This window comes from Sinocyclocheilus anshuiensis, unplaced genomic scaffold (assembly GCF_001515605.1).
Source record: "Sinocyclocheilus anshuiensis isolate Anshui unplaced genomic scaffold, SAMN03320099.WGS_v1.1 scaffold766, whole genome shotgun sequence".
Lineage (NCBI taxonomy): Eukaryota > Metazoa > Chordata > Actinopteri > Cypriniformes > Cyprinidae > Sinocyclocheilus > Sinocyclocheilus anshuiensis.
Window position 1 is genome coordinate 148,134 of NW_015546060.1, and position 19,794 is coordinate 167,927.

General features: G+C 37.0%; 1 protein-coding gene across 1 annotated transcript; it reads right to left on the bottom strand.

Annotated features, from left to right (window-relative positions):
- Positions 1-4,312: 4,312 nt before the first annotated feature.
- Positions 4,313-19,503, bottom strand: LOC107699406 (transmembrane protein 59-like). The gene is made up of 8 exons (XM_016500642.1): positions 19,145-19,503; positions 17,065-17,170; positions 15,492-15,586; positions 15,258-15,410; positions 7,027-7,135; positions 6,698-6,812; positions 6,102-6,219; positions 4,313-5,869 (listed from the first exon to the last, which is right to left on the bottom strand). Exons 1-8 carry the CDS (start codon positions 19,307-19,309, stop codon positions 5,711-5,713), a joined length of 1,020 nt encoding a protein of 339 aa, XP_016356128.1. The 5' UTR covers positions 19,310-19,503; the 3' UTR covers positions 4,313-5,710.
- Between the last annotated feature and the right edge of the window lie 291 nt (positions 19,504-19,794).

Here is a 19,794-nt window from a genome sequence, read left to right on the forward strand (position 1 = left end):
AAAAAAAAATTTCATGTTTTAATTCATTGAAATGTGAATGATTACACAAATTGGATGTCCATCCAGACATGCAAAAATACTAATATAATTTGTTCTGTCTGGATTGACAGATACATGATGTAGTGCGAAATGAGGACTTGCAATTCTCGCATATAGATGTTCATAGTTTTCTTCATAGAATCTTTATTCTTGATTATTGCTCTTTTACCCATGTACAATACATAACCTCATAGCGAGGCCAAACAAATACACAAATATTTTAGTGTCACACCTTATGCATATTTGGTATAGTCCATAAGTGACCACATTCATAAAACCTCTAAAAAGCACCTACTTATGCATACATGAGATGATTATGGAAAATAGGCGATATCACATTCATCCCACTTTCGCTCACTGTTTTTCTCTCTTACTCTCTTTCATTATTCTGTTCATTTCTACAGGACCCTGTATGGCGGCGAGTTTGGCTCTTAAAATGCACTGCAGGCTGACTTTACCAGCAGGCTGGGACTGATGAGGAAGTCGTATATGGTTGAAGCGGAGCTCTAGCCCAAAGACAGTCTCTACAAGCGGCGATGAAGCTACACTGCGCCCTCTGTGGCAGTACATTTGAAGTGCAGGCACAGCTTTGAACTGTGACACAACATGATTGACTTGTTAGTCACACTATACTTATTTTGAGGTATTATGGGTAAGGACGTCACACCGGCGTCAATTTCAGGTTAGTGATAAGAATCAGTGCCATGGTATGAAAGTCACAAAATTATTTCCATATGAACAAACAACTGTGCTTCTACAGAAAATTCTCCAATTGTGTTTCACAGACAAAATAACATGAGGGAAGGACATGAGGGTGAGTAAATAAGGCCAGTATTTTCATTTCGCCTGAACTATCGCTTTAATGCTACCACGCTGAGATTACAAACCCCCTAATCCCTCCCACTGTAAAAATCTTCATCTAGATTTATTCTCATCAGGTGTGGCGAGATGCTGTTATTCAAAAACCAGCGCAGGTCTTCATCAAGTGCAGTGCACTGTGGGATAGGGCTCGGGCTGTACGTAGGGGGGGACAAACAGAGCAGAACAGGGTTCATGTAGGGTTGTTATTAGCTTTGTGTGTTAGCATTGAGTCAGATGCTTCGGAAACTGACCGTGTGAGTCATACGCAAATAAATCTATCTTTAGTTGGGTTTCTGTAGTCCCCCAGCAAGCCTATTGTGTGGCATCGCAGTCCTGTCGACCATGTTAATGTTTGCACAGCAGCACAATGGTCTCTATCTGATATCCTCATCTGCTGCCTTTCAGGTTAATACTAAACCGAGGTGACTAGACCAGATAATGTGTAAAAGGCAAAAAGAGAGTCGTACGAATAATAAAATGTGCATTAAAGGAATAGTTAATCTCAAAATTATAATTTGTCAATTGTGCATTCATTTGGAAAGCAGCTTAGACATGCAAAATATCTTTATTTCTGTACCACCGAAAAAATCAAGTCTACAAGTTTAGAACAAAGGTCAATAAACGGTGTTTCAACTGGGTGAACTTTTCTTTCAAATATATACTCACCAAGAAGAAAAAGACAGTTGACTTGCATAGGAGGATGTGACCTTTAACTTTCCCAACAGCTCATTTGCATTTTGTTTTTCTAAATAAAAGATAACATCATATATTTATATGATACCTATCCAACTCAATTTTAAAGAGGGGGCTGTTCGATTCAGATTTTTTGGGAACCGATTCTGATTCCTTGTTCTGGAACCAATGGAATCTGACAATTTTCTTGGAGGAACATGCTCACCTAATCTTGCCGTGACCACAGGATGAAGGTCGTGGAAAGTAATATTTCGTAATTGATGCTTTACTTGTAAATATGAAGATACATTTCTGTAGCTTTAATTTATTGTAAATTGTCATTTTGGTCGCCAATCACTTTTATTGAGGGAGAGGCGAATAAATGAGCTCTAAAATAAATTTTAAAAAAGGCTGTTACAGAAGAGTAAATTCTCCTTGATGGAATCGACTCTCAATTCCCAAACCTCAGAACCAATTCTTTTTGGAATTTTGCTTCCGGTGTCAATGGCTTCCACTTATTTTAGCTGTACAAAAACAATCCATTATGCTACTTGAGATTGCAAACTGGTATCATATTATTTTAATTTATTCTCGTAATCATAAACTCTGGTGTGTAGCACAAATAGTTTTACCGTTTGCTGCACGTATTCTTCTAGTTACTTACCTATATTGGCAAATAAATCTAAAGTCTCGCACATTCTTAGAAAATATCTTACTTCAGTTCCGCTACTTTCGCGCCTCTCGTATCACGTGCAGCCTCGCGCTCTGGTTTCATAAGAATTACCTCAGAGTCAGAAGACGTCTGTATTAATATTCCTGTACTATTGTACTAGTTTTGTTTCGTTGCGGAAGCTTTAAGACAGTGCACAGGTAAGATAATTTTATTTGAATTTCATGTATTTATTTGCGAGTACAATAAACGGGATAATGTGAAATCAGCTAGTCGTTACAACATAATAAACCCTGACTGTGTGATACAAAATCCCTCCGCGGTACATTATTAAATATTTAATATATATGACGCACCTCATCGATTGTATTAGGTAGATTCATTGAGTCAGGTGGGAAATGTTCTATCACAGCCGATGGGCACATGGAGAGTGTGTGTGACAGGGTGTTATATCTGAAGCAAGCTATTTTTGAAGAACAGTCTGCTGGACATCTCACCTAAAATGTGCCACTGACCTTCACAGGTTCGCACCTGCTTCACAGCACAGGTGGTTTGTTTTTGGAAAATACCTGTAAATGGTAAGAGAAGAAGTGGCTTTTTTAGCTGTAAAAGTCTGAGAAGCAGTTTTAATGTGTCAGAAATGGGTTTTTGACACCCTGTTTTTAATGCCGGCGTTAAATTGAGGGTATATAACCAGTGATTCATTTAAATGACATCTGTGTGCATGTAATAAAATAACCCCCGGGCGTCTACAGTAAACTCCATGTGAGTGTGCGCTGTCTAGTGGCCATAGTGTGAATGTACACTTTTAATCCACAGCCATTCATTTTGCAGTAACCAACAGCTTTCTAGCGCCCCTGTGTGGTTGCTGAATTATTACAATTACAGTGGAATTTCATTGTAAAAGTGTGCAGATGACTTGATTGACAGTATGTGGTTGCAGTGGATAAGGAAGGTCAATTTCAACGCTTGTTTCTTGCAATATACAGTGACTAAAGTAGTTATAATTAACATCTAATGAAATCCAGGGGTCTTCAACCTTTTTCAGACAGGGACTCCTATTACTCCCAATATATAGAATTGAGAATTATCTGGCCTGTAATATTAGTATATTACTATATTTTCAGAATAAAAATAACAAAAACAATAATTATTGATGTATAGAGTCATATACATTTTACTTTACTACATTTTACCATAAAACACTACTTTAGCTTTGGTTTAAATTATTTTTATATTGTAACATTTTATTTGAACAGGAACTGGTCCCACACCATCTTAATTACAGCATGAAAACACTTTATTTGTCCGATATTATGGAGTTTCTTATGGGAAACTGTTCAAAAGAGAGAAACAAAAGATATTACTGACTTGTATATCATACAGTAATGATGAAACAGTAGATATTTTAATGGCTTATTAGGGTTACTCCACCCCAAAATGAAAATTGTCATTAATCACTTACCCCCATGTCGTTCCAAACCCGTAAAAGCTTCGTTCGTCTTCAGAACACAATTTAAGATATTTTGGATGAAAACTGGGAGGCTTGTGACTGTCCCATTGACTGCCAAGTAAATAACACTGTCAAGGTCCAGAAAAGTATGAAAGACATCGTCAGAATAGTCCATCTGCCATCAGTGGTTCAACCATAACGTTATGAAGCGACGAGAATACTTTTTGTAAGCGAAGAAAACAAAAATAACGACTTTATTCAACAATTCGTCGTCTCTGTGTCTCTCAGCATCACCGTAGCGCCATTTTGGAGAATATCCGCTGGACGCAAACTGCATACGCGATTCTGTGTCAGCCACGACACAAGGATACGTTTTCTACAAGTATGAATGAATGATGCATTTATATAGCGCTTTGTGTATTGTTGTACACCCAGAGTGCTTTACAATCATGTGGGTGGGGGGGGTCTCTCCTCAACCACCACCAGTTTTGCGGTACATTATTGTGCATTTACGCTTTGATTTAAACGAAAACAGCGCATCCGTGCAGCGCAGCTGACAGAATAGTGTACGCTGCTTGCGTCCAGCGGATATTCTCCAAAATGGCGCTACATGGAGTATCCCTTTAAGGTGTTCCACCTCTTGGCTTCTTAGTAATCTATGGTCATAATTACAGTGCCTACTGAACATTAAGCAAAAACACAAAGATCACAAGAGTACAGCAGTTTGTTTACAAAATAGAGGGGACAATATATTCAACATCTCTTAGCGTACTAGCATGCACTGTGGCTGGGCTTAAAAGGGGAAAAATAGCAGCACAAGACAAATAGTGCCATGAAAGCCTGTCAATTCTACAGTCTAGTTACAAAAGATATTTGTCAAAGCCTGGTGCTAGGCATTCAAGACCCGCCCCAACTCCACCCCATCGCTTTTTCGGGCAGAGATGTAGAATACAAGGGGAAAGGCATTGGAATAATAATTCATATTCGGTCTGAACAGCAAGCGTTTTTTCTCTCTATAACGGTTTATGTTGGGAATAAATTTACAATTACGTATCATAAAATCTAAATGAGCTAAATGAGAGATGAAAGACTACAGGCATTATATGCTTTAAGCTTCGAATAAATACATAAATAAATACACATCATGCTTCCTTGACATGAATGTGAGTGGTTTATGGATGCATATGAAAATCGCCCTCAATGCCTGCTTGCATACAAAACATCCTAAAGCCTATAAAGACTGTTTTTTAATTTAACTATACATTTGAACAAAATCTTAATTTAACTCTTCAAACTGCCTGCATTCACAATCTGTAAAGTAATTAAGAGTCCTTGTCAGTTTGATTACATATCAGTTCAAAGGATGCATTCATGTTTTGTAAATGTCGTTACGAAACAGATCGTTTGCTAATTGGCTGCGTTTGATTTTTCCGTTGCTTGTTTCACATCAAAGTGAGAATCTACGAGTGCAACTTTCTCTGACAGATTACCTTCAAAGCTTATCTTCCAGTTCAAATGCTACACTAATTAATAACAAGGAGGGGCGCTTTGAAAGTATTCATCGTTAAACTAAACGTTCATTGTAGTATCTAAACGCTGAAGCTTGACAAATAACCCTGCTCTTCTTTTAAGGTTGTGGCGCAATCTACCATCTGAGACCCTGTGTTTATACAGTGTGTTTTTTAAAAATTCGGTAAGAACATATCACAACAGCGATAAGAAACTTGTTGCGAAGTTGTTCATGAGTTCAAACGTTACTAGTGTATGTATACATTATAGTCAAAAATTAGTTAGTACATTGTGAACAAGCACCTATACTACAATTCCATGAGGTTTTGCGAATTCAGTGCGGAGACTAGTATTCAGACAGGATGTACGTCGTAACTGATATAATAAATGCCGTCATGCGTGTTTTTTATTTAGAAAAACAATGTAACTTCCCCTTAAACTGCGAGAAATTGCTCTGGAGATGAGTTTAACCCTAGTCGCCAAAAGTATTGACCGCTTCTGTGCTTTTACAGAGATGTTTTGCTGAGGTCGACCTTGACCGGAAGCGGCCCCGCCTCCTTGCTCTCCTCCGATTGGCCGATTGTCATTGCGATCATTGGCGTCAAGTGGTAGGGGTTGACCTTCTGGGCGTCATCCATGTACTCTTTATCTCCATTGATGCTAAGCTGTAGATACAACATTGATCATCAACATTTAACTTGTTTCTGTGCCAAATTATGTATTCAAAACTATATTTGAGCTTCTTTCAAGTAGCCACACTTTTGAAGAAGTTCATATATATGCTGGATACTTGTTGGCTGCTTCTCCTCTGCTCCTACTCATCCATTTAAAGAAATGCTCTCTCTCTGTCTGGCTTATATTTCTTTGGTAGTGTTTGTTTGATGAATGAATGGGTACCCGAGTCTTGACATGCTGCTCAGGTGCCGTGACCAGACTGGCACAGCTCAGCCACAGCATCACCATGATAGACAGGAAGAGACATGCTGCTAAAATCCAACGCGGTAGTCCTGAGCGCCTAGGGGAAAGATACAGGAAGAAGTTACATATTGATGTATGTTAAGAAATTACGACACTTTAAAAAAGTTCAAAGTGTATTACGTTTTTATATGTGTATGTATGCATGTATATATATATATATATATATATATATGTTTTTTATGCATTTAAACCTATTTTTAACTGAAAAAAATGCAATCGGACAGAAAATTTAGGCGTCACGTCATTGACCCATATATATATATATTAAAGTGTAGTTTCAATTTTTGTGATATATCTGAAGTCTTCACATACATATATATATATAAACATTGTGTATGCACAGTTTTTTAAATAAAATTTATAAAAGTTACAAATTCAAATGTTTTTAAAACATTTTACTGACATAACCACACTGTTACCCAAATACAACTTAAATGTGTTTAGTACATGATCAATGGACCATCAAGCAGTTTGAACATTTAAACATGTCCTGACTGAAAAAAAGTCCCTTTCACCTTGACATGCAGCCCAGGAAGTCGTGCTCAGCAGCTGGGTCCTCAGCATGTTGGCTGACATGCTTTCCTTTCACCCCAGGTTTTGCCACATTCCTCTCCCCATGTGACCGCCCACCTGGAAGGATGCAGAGGCAGCACTTTCAGCAAGTGGACATTGATTTTATGACCCTCCAGCTTCGGACAAACTACAGCGGGGCGGCACCGGATGTGTCGCAAATGGAAGTCAAAGCTCAAGCTCTGGTCCTTTGCTCCACTTAAATGAGCTTTCAGAGGAAAAAAAAAAACGAAAGCTGTCAGCAGCCATCTGGGGTGAAAGCGGTCACTCTTACCAGTATGTGGCCGCTGTGTGTGGGAGTTGACTTGGGGCCAGGGTTTGTCGACCACGTTAGAGCGCGGGGCTTGTAACTCAGGCAAGGAGTACTCAATCTCTGGCTGGCTCTGAGAGAATCAACAAACACAATGTCAAGGGCAGGAAACAGCATTATGGGATTTACTCAGCAGAAAGGCTTCTGAATGAAACGGTTGGGTTTGTGACCGTTTTGTTGTGGTGAGGATTTCAACGCAATCATGCACAGAGCGGCAAAACAGAAATACAATTTGCAGAGTGACATAAAAATGCTTGGATTCTTACAAACATACAGATGATAAATTGCACAGGTAAATATGATGACTTAGAGGGCATGTTTCAAAAATACAAGCAAAAAACTAGCTGCTAATGCAGCTACTTTCGCCTGTATCATGTACAGCTAGAATGAGCAGAAATAGATTCCCAAGAGTAATCACTGATAAAAGTATAATACCTGATTTGATGTCAGTTGCAATATTTTATGAAACTGGGTCATCACTGCCATGGTTCTATAGGTTTATGGTAACAGCGACATTTCTGTTTAGTCTATCTGAAATAGTTGGGATCATGAAAAGTTCCTCAAAGTAGTTTAAGAAAACCTAATTTATGTTAAAATCTGAGGTATATACACACTACTGTTTTTTTTTTCTGAAAGAAATTAATACTTTTATTTAACAAGGATGCATTAAAATGATCAAAAGTGACAGTAAAGATATTTATAATGTTTATAATGTATAATTGTCAAATAAATGCGGCGTATTTTAACTTTCTATTCACCAAAACAACTGAAATTTTTTTATCACTTTTTCCACAAAAATATTAAGCAGCACAAGAGTTTTCAACATTGATAAATAATGAGAAATGTTAAGAAATGACCATCAAATCAGCATATTAGAATGATTTCTGAAGGATCATGTGACACTGAAGACTGGAGTAATGATGCTGAAAATTCAGCTTTGCATCACAGAAATAAATGACATTTTAAAATATATATATAAAAAAGTTTTTAATGATATTTAACAATATAACTGTTTTTACCATATTTTTATATCAAATAAATGAAGCCTTAGTGAACATCAGAGACTTCTTTCAAACAAATTAAATAAAAAATCTTAATGAACCCAAACTTTTAAATGCAAAAAAACAAAACAAAACAAAAAAATATATATACTAAAACTGCCTGGTCCTGCAGATTTGCTTTATTCAACATCAAGAAGATCAGGCCCTTTCTTTCGGAACACATTAGTCTACGACTAGATGTGTCCTGTTCTGCCCGTTCATCTTGCCCTGTATATGTAAATTAGTACATATTTTTTCAGACTATGTTTCTTTACTTCCCCCTTGAGATCTTATTAGAGATTTTTGCTCTCTTCCACTGAATTCTTCTAAATCGGGCTCAGCAGAGCAGACCTCGGAGATAACCTCTCTTAGGGAGGCTCATATGAACCTCCGAAATGACCACAGAGAGGCAAACACACATGGTTTTTCATGTCAAGCCGTGGTAGACGAGAACTCAAGGAACTGTTTGGAGTGTCATGTTATTCCTATAGTGTAATAGTCTGTAACTGGACACATAAGGAGTACATTGGGATTGTACTTTTACATATGTATAACTGACTAGTGTGTCCAATCTTCATTTCTAAAGATTAAAGGAATAGTTCAGATAAAATGAAAATCCTGTCATCATTTACTCACCCTCATCATGTTCTAAACCCATATGACTTTCTTCTGCGGGGAGAAAATCTGAAGTCTGTTTTCTGTATGCTTTTTTACGCAATTACAGTGAATTACAGCAATTACAGGGAGTGAAGCTTTCAAGCTTCAAAAAGGGTAAAAGTATCTCCATTTGACATGTGCACTATATTGATCTTGAGAACTATAGAAGTCAGATAAATGAACAAATCATTCAAGGGTGCATTTCATGTACAACAGCATAACTCGCTGTTTAAAGGGATAGTTCACCCAAAAATGAAAATTACCCCATGATTTACTCACTTTCAAACCATCCTAGGTGTATATGCCTTTCTTCTTTCATATGAATGAAATCGGAGTTATATAAAAAAATGTCCTGGCTCTTCCAAGCTTTATAATGGCATTGAATGGTGGTCGAGATTTTGAAGCAAAATAAAGTGTATCCATCCATCATAAAAAGTGATCCACACGGCTTCAGGAAGTTAAAAAATGTCTTCTGAAGTGACTCGATGCATTTATTTAAGAAAAATATCCATATTTAAAACATAAGTGTAATCTCTAGCTTCAGCTAACTGTCATGCCCGTTCACGAGAGAGTGGCGTTCCAGCAGATAACGTAGGCGTAGCATAAACTCTGGTGAGAATATGCTAGTCATGCGAGAACAAAGTTTTGTTTACAGCAAAGGAAAACCAGTCTCCTCTTGGCATATATCGAAATCCTTATTTTATACTTCTAATTCGTGTTTTGTTTTGCTCTCTCCTCTGTGCTTCCGCATGTGTCACTTATCATGAGAGCTTAATTTCTATTTTGAGCTCAAATTTATGTCAGATTATTGCTGTAAATAACGAACATGGCATCTGAGGTCTAATTCGCTATGTTTTGCTTTATTTCAGATGTTTGATTCAATCATGGTACTAGAGCACATTCTAGGGTTGCCACCTTCAGCAAGTCAAAATAAGGGACACCCATTCACGAACAAAAAACAAGGACACAAATAATCCGTGAGGAACTCAACAATACACCATGAGAAAACATGCTCATGAATGTAAATTATTCATTCTTATTAGACTTTTTTTTGACAGTTCTGCAGTTGTTACATGGATGAGATTAATTTTTATTTGTATTTAATTTTTTATTCATTTGCTTAAATTAGGACTACATTAAATCTAAATAATTTAGCATTTTTTTTACCTTTTTAAAATGTCAAAATGTATATGACATATATGCTTATTTATTATGTATATGATTAATATAAATTATAAATTAATAAATAGGGTCTAACATTAATTATAATCTATTAATTCATCTGTCTAATAATGTCTAAAAAATATAATAATTGTGTCTATCAAGTTCTAACAGACTATCCCAATTTTAATAAAACAATAGGGTTATGCCTTTAGAAGCACAGATGTGTCTGTCACTTTAAAAGTACGGTTCACCCAAAAATGAAAATTCTGTCATAATTTACCCAGGTTGTTCTACACCTGCGAGTTCTTTCTTCTGTTGAACACAAAAGAAGATACTTTGAAGAATGTGGGTAACTAAACAGCTGCTGATCCCCAGTAACATCCATAGTAGAGAAAAAATGCTATCAGAGTCATTGGGGACCAGAAACTGTTTGGTTACCCACATTCTTCAAAGTATTTTCTTTTATGTTCAACAGATGAAAGACATTATTACAGGTTTGGAACAACTTGTGGGAGTGTAAACGATGACAAAATTTCCATTTTTGGGTGAACTATCCCTTTTAAGTCAGACGGTCTACCGTGAGCAAATGCTTCTCTGCAAACTGTGCGTTCATCATTAGCTATTGGACAGACCCATTGATAACTTTCCTGTTCAGCTCTACATCTGGAGAGTCTTGTGTTCAAAGGGCGGACGTGAGCTCCTCGATGTTTTAAACCGCGCAGGTTTAGCGCATGCTGCGCTCGCGTGAAAGGCTTTAACGGCACGCGTTCTGGAGACTCCATCATCGCCATGGAAACAAAGACGCCAAGATGAGCTTCTCTAACTTCTTATGAAATTAATTTCATTATAATTGCTATTAGCATTATAAACGGTGCAAAATACTTATTTGTTGATTCAGCTTGTTGGCCTTTGTAAAATACGGGACAAATCGCTTCCCGTATTGATTTGATACAGGACGCATTATTTTACCTTAAAATACGGGACGATTCCGTGTTTTAAGGGACAGGTGGCAACCCTAGCACATTCACACATGCACGCTCTTCAAAAACAGTGCTTTAATTCTTTTGACAAGCCAAAAGAAACTGAATTAAATTAGTATATGTATGGAATGAAAGACATAGATTGCACTACATGTTAGCTTACGTATTTTGCTCAAGCATCATCTATAAAGTCCACATGTTGTACTAACAAGAAACTACGTTTCAAACCACAGGTCGAGAGCTATAGTACCACACAACTTTGCGATGTTGTTTGCAAATGTTCACTGGAACTACATTGCTAATGACTTGCAAACATAGATGGCGAATGTTGCTTTTGGGAAAAGCACCCGGGATTGGTTTTGTGAACAGGATCAACTAATTGACTGAATTTTGGTTTGTTCCTCACAATGCTACTGCAAGACTTAAAAATATAGCTATGGACCACTTTTATGGTGTTTTTGCATCCTTTCTGAATGGCATTTACATTGTATTAAAAAGAGAGGGCATACTTCAAAATATGTTCATTTGTGTCCCATTGAGGAAAGAACATTATATGGATTTTTAACAACATGAGGGCGAGTATAGAATTCTAATTTTTGGATGAACTAATTCTTTACATAAACAAACATGGGAAATCATGAAGTCATGAAATGCAACATAGTATGGGCAATTTAGCTCTGCGAAAAGCAGTTGCGTTAATTGAAAGGGATGCTGTCAAAAATATTGAATCCAGATGTCCGCAAGGGATGAGAATCAAAGGGGGGAAAATGAACATCTGAGGAAGTTAATGTTGACTGGCCACAGACCAATGGAATCTTGCCATTAGTGAAAGCGGTCTGATGTGCATCTGTCACGCATTACCGCAGAACTCGCCAAAGGTGATCAATGCATCTTACAAGACTGCCAAGAAGACGAAGCCGAGATTGTTGACTTCATAGTAAACAATCCCATTTCCGTTATTAGGAATTTGCTTGCTTTCTCCAAACTTGTCTTTTCGCATGTAGCAGCCATCCACATTAAACTAGTCCAGAATTTAAACAAGATGGCCAACCTCCTTCCAAACAAAAATCCAACGTACCAATCAGTGGCTATTCAGCGACCGAGTCATGTTTAACCTTCAGTTCGGAGGAAATAGTCTGATTCCTGTTGATTACCTCTGAGGGACTCGGCAAAACCCTGGACAGAACAGACAAACATTAAGCCCAGACTGCAGCGTAACCAATGTCAAATGTCTGCCTGGTACTGATGTGAAACTAGGCTACAGATCATAGCGTATATATATGGGGGATTGGGGGATTTTTACAAGGTTTTTTTGTTTTTAAATAAAAAAAAAAAGAAAAATATCTGGGTTACGGTGAAGTGAATGGGGCCAATCTGTAAATGTTAAAAAACACTCTGTTTCAATAGTACAACCACAAGATGTAAACAATGTGTGTTAACATGATTTTAGTGTGGAAAAATTGCTTACTAACTTTTTCTGTATAAAGTTATATCCTATTTTACAACATAAACTCTAAAACTACTGTAAAAATGATTTAAACAGCTTTACAGCTCAAATAATACACAGACGAATTAGTGTACTTGCTTAAAATTCTAAGATGCTTTTGAATTATCTAAAAAATGTGTGTTAACATGGTTTTAGTGTGGAAAAATTGCTTACTAACTTTTTCTGTATAAAGTTATATCCTATTTTACAACAAACTCTAAAACTACTGTAAAAATGATTTAAACAGCTTTACAGCTCAAATAATACACAGACGAATTAGTGTACTTGCTTAAAATTCTAAGATGCTTTTGAATTATCTAAAAATTGGCCACATTCACTTCCATTGTAAGCACCTCAATGCAACCTGCTTTTTTAAAGAAAACAAGGGACAAGTCAAAATTATTTTTGGTAATCAACATTTTGTTGATTAAGCTTAACTTGTACATAACCAAAATATTCCTTTAATAAACTATCCACCTGCAAATGCAAACAAGATTTAATATTTAAGCTTTAAAAAATAGCATAGCGCTACTCTTATTCACAAACATATTGCCTGTTCTTGAATAATTTGGTATAAAAGTCTAAAAACACCTGTTTTATGGTTTTATTTGGATGTCTACATATTCCCACAAATGTTGTCTACTGTTAAAGATATTCTAGAAAAAAAGTTAATGAAGAACTTGAGTGTCAGGAGAACTTCTACTAGAGAACTTCAAGCATCAAAGAGCAGAACAAGCTGGTTCATAAAGAATTTTACATTTGGTTTCTACCGATACTTCAACATGCAACTTCAGGGAAATTTGTGCAGTGCTGTTGGACACACTTGGGGAAGGTCTTTCTGAAGTGCAAGAATTCCCTCCAGACTTTCGTTCGAAGATACGTTCCATTAGTTCATCACAAAAATCAAAGAGATTATAACATAAATGTGATTTATGGAGGAAACTTCCAAAATCCGGCTCACACCCAGTGAAGTCTAAAGTTCCATATTCTGTTTTTTTATGCCGTGCTATTTATATTACTGTTGTGCGGAGGTTCACGTAACTGTGAAATCTGCATCATCTGGGCCAAATGCACACCACAGCAGGTCTGTTGAAAAACAATCTGTTTTCCTTTCTCTGTTTAGACGCCCGAGGCAAAAAGCCCATCATTAGTGCCCCACTTCCCCCAGAAATTGAGTCTTGCCATTTTTGAACAAAGTTCTAATTCCATATGCTTGATTTAGTGTGTAGATAGCACGATGCTACCGCTAAACCTTGGGCTTTAACCATCTGTGCAATCTCTGGCCCGTGTCAGTCCTCCACTTGGGCTGGCCGTCTTCCAGCTGACCACTAAACACAGGCTAGGCCTGCCGCAGGACGGCTGTGGAGGTTTTCTCTCGCCTCTTCTCCTGTCACAACTGTTAAACACACATTCATCATGGCTGCGACTAAACTGAGAAATCATGGATGAGTTTGTAATGATGAATTTCTACATTTCTATTTGTTTTGGCATATTTAAGTAAAGCTTTGTGAAGTGAATTTTTAACATAACTGTCTTTATTTACAAGATATTTTTGTGGTCGTCTAATAATTGTAGTTGGTTTAGAAACAGCAGGAATCTCACAAAAACATGTTAGGCTATGGATACAGTTGGATGACCTCCAGGGAGAATAAGGTTTCTGATTTAACATCACTGGTTCTTCTTTGAAGAACCAGCCCCCTGCGCTCATATGATCCCAATAGTGCAGTGATGTGACCGCAACCTTCGTAAAACATACCAGATCTTGAAACCAAGAGCATATGAGAGTCACTAGTGGAATCTTCTACACCAGTGATTCTCAACTGGTGGGTTGCGACCCAAAAATGGGTCACAGGTCTGATCTGATAGGAAAAAACAATGCTAAATGCAAATAATAAAACTCAAAACATTTGAAATGGAGGAGAAAATGCTTCCCATATATATTGTTGCAGACATCAGAGGTTGAGTGGCTTGTTTCTCCTTAATTTATTATGCCAAGAGTATGGAGCCCTTGAAATTCAAGAGACATCTAGAAAACATTTAAAAGAATTTGGTCTATGTCAGGTTAATAATTAAATATTTAATGTGTAAAAATAATTTACATTTTATGAAATGTTTTTCATTAAATATTGTCAGTTTTATTAAATATTTATTATTAAAATATATTTATTAATCATGTCAATAAAGTTGCTGAATAGAAGAAAAATTTAATGAAAATCATCAAATTTAAATAATAATTAAAAAAAAAGTTAACTTTGCAACTTTATATCTTACAATTGGGATGTTATTTCTCATGATTTCTCATAAACTCAAAAGGTATAAAGATTGTTAAAGCAAATTTCCTTTTTTTATTTTTTACTCTGAGATGTAAACTCTAAACATAATTAAAAACTATTAAACAATTTTTGTTAACTGAAATTAAATAAAATATAAATATTAAACTTATAAAACTTCAACATAAAACAACTGAATGAAAATGAGAAATGTTGCCTTGGTGATTAACTGACAAAATAACCAAAAGTACCAAAACAAAAACTGAAATTAAAAAAGCTAAATAGAAAAACAAAACTGAAAACGATTACATTAAATAAGTAAAACTAATTAAAATGAAAACTGAAAATGTAAAAATAAAAGCTAATTCGAAATATTAATAAATACTGTAGTATATAAACAATACTAAAATAACACAGTGTGCCATTTTGTGCAGTTCATGGTAGTTCTAATAAATAAAAATGTTTTCAGGATATTAGGTAACAAAATTATTTAACAAAACTAAACTTTAAATAAACAATTCTGTTACCGTTTAAAGCAAAACTAGTTGAGAACCACAACTGAGGTTTACTCAGAAAGCAGAGATGCCGACGGACTAACCTGAAACACAACAACCTTCCCATCATCAGCCTGCAGGTAGAAGGTCCAGGTGGAAGAAATGAAGCTCTGGGCAGAACTGACGATGTCATTGCACCAGCTAGACATGGCATCCATAACAGAGATGGGCTTGGGCCGGTTGGTCAGGGCCTTGAGCTGCAGATCAAGCCAAGAGCAATTTGATAGAGATGTCAAAACATCACTGCAACCCCAAAAGGAAACATCCGAGAGTCGTACCTTTCTCCGTTTGATCTCCGGCTCAGCGGGTTGGCTGGCACACCCCGTGCTGCACGCCTCCTGCTCCAGCAGTTTACTGTAGGCCTCCTGACATGCTGCACGCACACACACATAAACGATACCTGTCAGGCGGCTTCATCTCCATTCAACCCTCCCCACGGTCAAGCAGTCATCAATATCAACAAACATCTGAGCAGCAGCCTCCCGCACCAGAAAGCACAGGATTGATTTTCAATAAAACAGCTTCCCTCATGCCTAGCAGCTTCCCACAGACAGCTCTGTTTGCCACTAGCACACAATACCATCTCTAAATAAAAATGAGTGCTATCAGCTTGTCTGCACACTCTATAGTATATGTCCTTGGGCTATGGACACTTTATTCCAAAACATTAGCTTCGTCAAATGCATTTTGACAGGCAAAAAGATACAGTTTTTCTCGCTTTGAATTTGTACTAGCACACCAATTCGAAATATTTTTGTAGTTCTTAAGCTGCGTTCAAGTCCTCCTGGGAAGTTTGTACTTACAAGCGCTGGAATCATAATTACGGCATGCATTTAAGAGATTTCAGACACAAAAACAAGACTTTAGTTACAGTCACAACTTTCGTTATTCTGCAAATTTTCAGCAAAATCATCTATGATTGGGAATTTCGCAATGGGTGAAAGATAAGCTGTGCTCACATTTTCTATTGTTTGGCGAATTTTTCCTGAAGAAATTCAGACATTTACATATGATTCCAAATGACTGGAAATTTTGTGTGAGGGTGAACAATTTCCACACAGATTTCACAACAGGTTCAAGTTGGTCACACCAATTCACTACACTGATCAACAAAAAACAGCTTGGTTGGATAGTGGATAGGCTGTTTTTCATACATTACTACACTGTTGACGATAGACAGTTGACCTTTTTTTCCCCACAAAGTTCACAAATGTGACTGTGCCATTGAACTGTGTTCAAGTCCTCTTGGGAAGTTTGTATCTACAAGCGTTGAAATTGTAATTATGATATTATTTCAAGAGATTTTGCTCAGAAAAACAGGACTTAAAGGGATCGTTCACCCAAAAATGAAAATGACCCCATGATTTACTCACCCTCAAGCCATCCTAGGTGTATATGACTTTCTTCTTTCAGACGAATGCAATCGGAGTTATATTAAAGTAGTTAGCTACAAGTTGCTTACAAAAAGTAGCAAAAGATACTGTTTAGTTTAATAAGTTTAGTTAGCACAAAAACTTAAAGGGTTTTGAATGAATCATCCTCAGTTAGACTGATAATATCAAACTTGCACAGGTAAATTTACATTAAATTTACACAGCAAAACTAATTTACATAACTGAGTCCAAATCATTGTGCATGGAGTCGAATCAGTAAATCGTTTTTAAAATCTGTTCATTTACATGAACTGTCTGAATGAACCGATTCATTAGAATTTAGGACAAACTGACTCGAATGAATCAGGCTTTCCAACTCTTCACTGTTTAGGTAAGCATGTTTGATGTAGTTAAGTTAGTAGCATTTCTAATTTTAGTTAGCTAGCTACTTCCCAAAACTGATCAAAATAGGTCATACCTCCCTGGCACTCTTCTTTGCTGGTATTGATGCCTGTATTTCCATTCACGAACTGGCAGATGGAGTAGAGCCGACAGCCGCGGTGACAGGCATTCATGATGGAGTCCTGTAGGAACACGGTAAAGGCTTCATTCAGAATAAATCTTTTTGTACAGTGATATATGTAACTCCAAGAATCACTCTAATAGATGTTCATATCCAGAGGGATGTTGTGATCACATGGAGGTGTTCTCAAAGGATGTTTTATAGAGTATCCAACATGAGTTCCTAAAAAAATCATTATGCAAGATGTGACATGCACACGGTTTTCTGAATGGCACATCAGAATCGAGGAGTGATTATCGGTGGAGACAGCAGAGCACTGGTTGAGGTTTGAAGATGGAAGGGCAAAGTGTGGTGATTCAAACCCATGTAAGGTCGATTCATGACCTTTAGAGTAACAGAAGTCACCCGACCCTGCAGTGACCTTCAGTATCACCTTCAGAATTGACAGGGAGCAACATAAAATGTATATTTTATATGTTTATATTACATTTGTTGAGGTTAACCAATTAAAACAATGAAATCATTAAATAAATAATCTACAATAAATACCTTAATTACAAGAATAAAGCTCAGATGGATTTCAGCAACAACACATCTAAGGTATTTTGTCAATAATAAAACATGGATTGGAAACAGAAATGGTATGGATTTTGATTCATCTTTGCCACTGAAATATTTTGAATCAGTTCTCTAGTGAATGTTTTGACAAGTTGAATTGTTACTCTAGTAGTTGGTGACGACTGAGTCTTTTTGGGTCATGAGTGAGTTCTGGAATCACTCTATCACCTGAAAAATCATCGAGATGTGATTAGATTTTCTTAGATAGACAAATAAATGATGTGTTCGCAAACGAATACAGATGGGAAGTTTCATCGGTTCTATTTTTTCAACTCCTGGACAAATGATTCCTATGAGCCTGTCCTTTTCAGTGAATTAAAAACATACAGCGCAACCCGTGTAAGTCAGATTTTCAAACGATTTAATGATTCTCAAAAAACAGTTATCTTTAGTGGATCAAAAATACTAGTTGAAGCAGTTATTGAATTGCAAGACCAATAAATTTATTATTTTCGTTATGTTCCACTTGAAATAAATTATGATTCTTTTCATTGTGAGCTTTGGTGTAATCAATGCTATTCTATAAAAAAAAATAATGAATGAAAGTTACATTTAAAGGTCTCTAAAAAGTATGTGAGAAAAGTCATTGAAAGTCTATTTAACACACCTTTTCCAATACTCAAATTAAACTGTTTATTTGTTATATCTGTTCTGTTTATAACAAATTAACTCATTTGTTTTTAAGGGCAGTTAAAGCTAGAATTGATGAGACTAATAATCGTTCAAATCAATTCTCATCCAGACGCACCACCTCTAGGACAAAATTATGCGGGCTGTAAGGAAAATAAGGATCTCAGCTTCTGAATATATTTTTTAAAAACAATTCCTTCACATTATATAAAAGATAAACGACGTCGCCCTCGGATATCAAGCAAATACCACCAACCCACGTCTTTACAAGCGTTTATGGGCCCCCATCAAACAAAAGAGATGCGCTCGCGTGCTTCGTTTGCCGCGCTCCGTTTTGCGCATTTAGCACGTAGAACGTTCGTTGCGGTTTAAACACGAGAATAACGGATACGGCCAGACAGATCTACACATTGACCGTTAAATTCATGCGTCATAAAGCATCATTCTCGGCCTGTTCTTGGTGGATACAAAGTAACGTTTCCCATGCGGTGCCAGGAACTGGGACACAGAAATCCATGAATCGATTAAGAATTGGCTCGAGGTGCAGCCAAATAATGCTCCCATCTTTGCGCAGTGTCTTTGCGCAGAACAGTTTTGTGTCCAAATGAACGTTGGATTTCATCTCGCTACGTTCTCTAAAGCGATTTTCATTTGCAAAACGACTTTATTTAAATCTGCAAATGGCTGCGACTCTGATGAACCACTACTAGTAAACGCAAAATCCTATAAAATGCATTTTTCCACAGGCCGTTATATACTGCAGAAGCATCTGGTACGTGACACTTACTTTGGCGGGGCTTTTGTTTTTGATGGACATCTGGCATTGCTTTTTGCAGTAATTGATATCGCCCAGTTGGTTGTCAAACAGATCAGATGATGCCGCCGCCAACGCCACCAGAATCAGGGAGACGAGCGCGGGAACGCCGCGCACCCTGCCGCCGAACTGGAGCATCTCTTTTTTCGCAGGATTCGGTGCACTGGTCGCGTCTGCGGGGCTCGGTGCGTCTCTACCTGTTCCTGCCGTTGCTGCTTCGGTTCGGGCTCTGTGACTCTGTCAGCCTCGTGCCTTTGATGCGCCGTGGCGTCACTCCTCACATCATCACGCACGCGCTACGCGTCTCCAGCCAGTGCATTGCATTGCAGTATAAAGGAGTGGATAGAGACAACAGGGAAAAACATGTCTAGTAGGCCTACTTTAATGTAAATAAAAGCAACTCAGATGTTTCATTTCTACCACATGAAATAAAGTTCTAATGAGGATGACTGTAAAGATCTTATTCTGCCAGCAATTAAACTAAAATGTAAAAAATAATTAAAAATAATACATTTCTTAAAATAGTGTTTATACGTGTACTGTGTGTGTGTATATATATATATATATATTATTTAAAATAATACTAAGATAATATAAAATACTATTACAATAACAATATAACA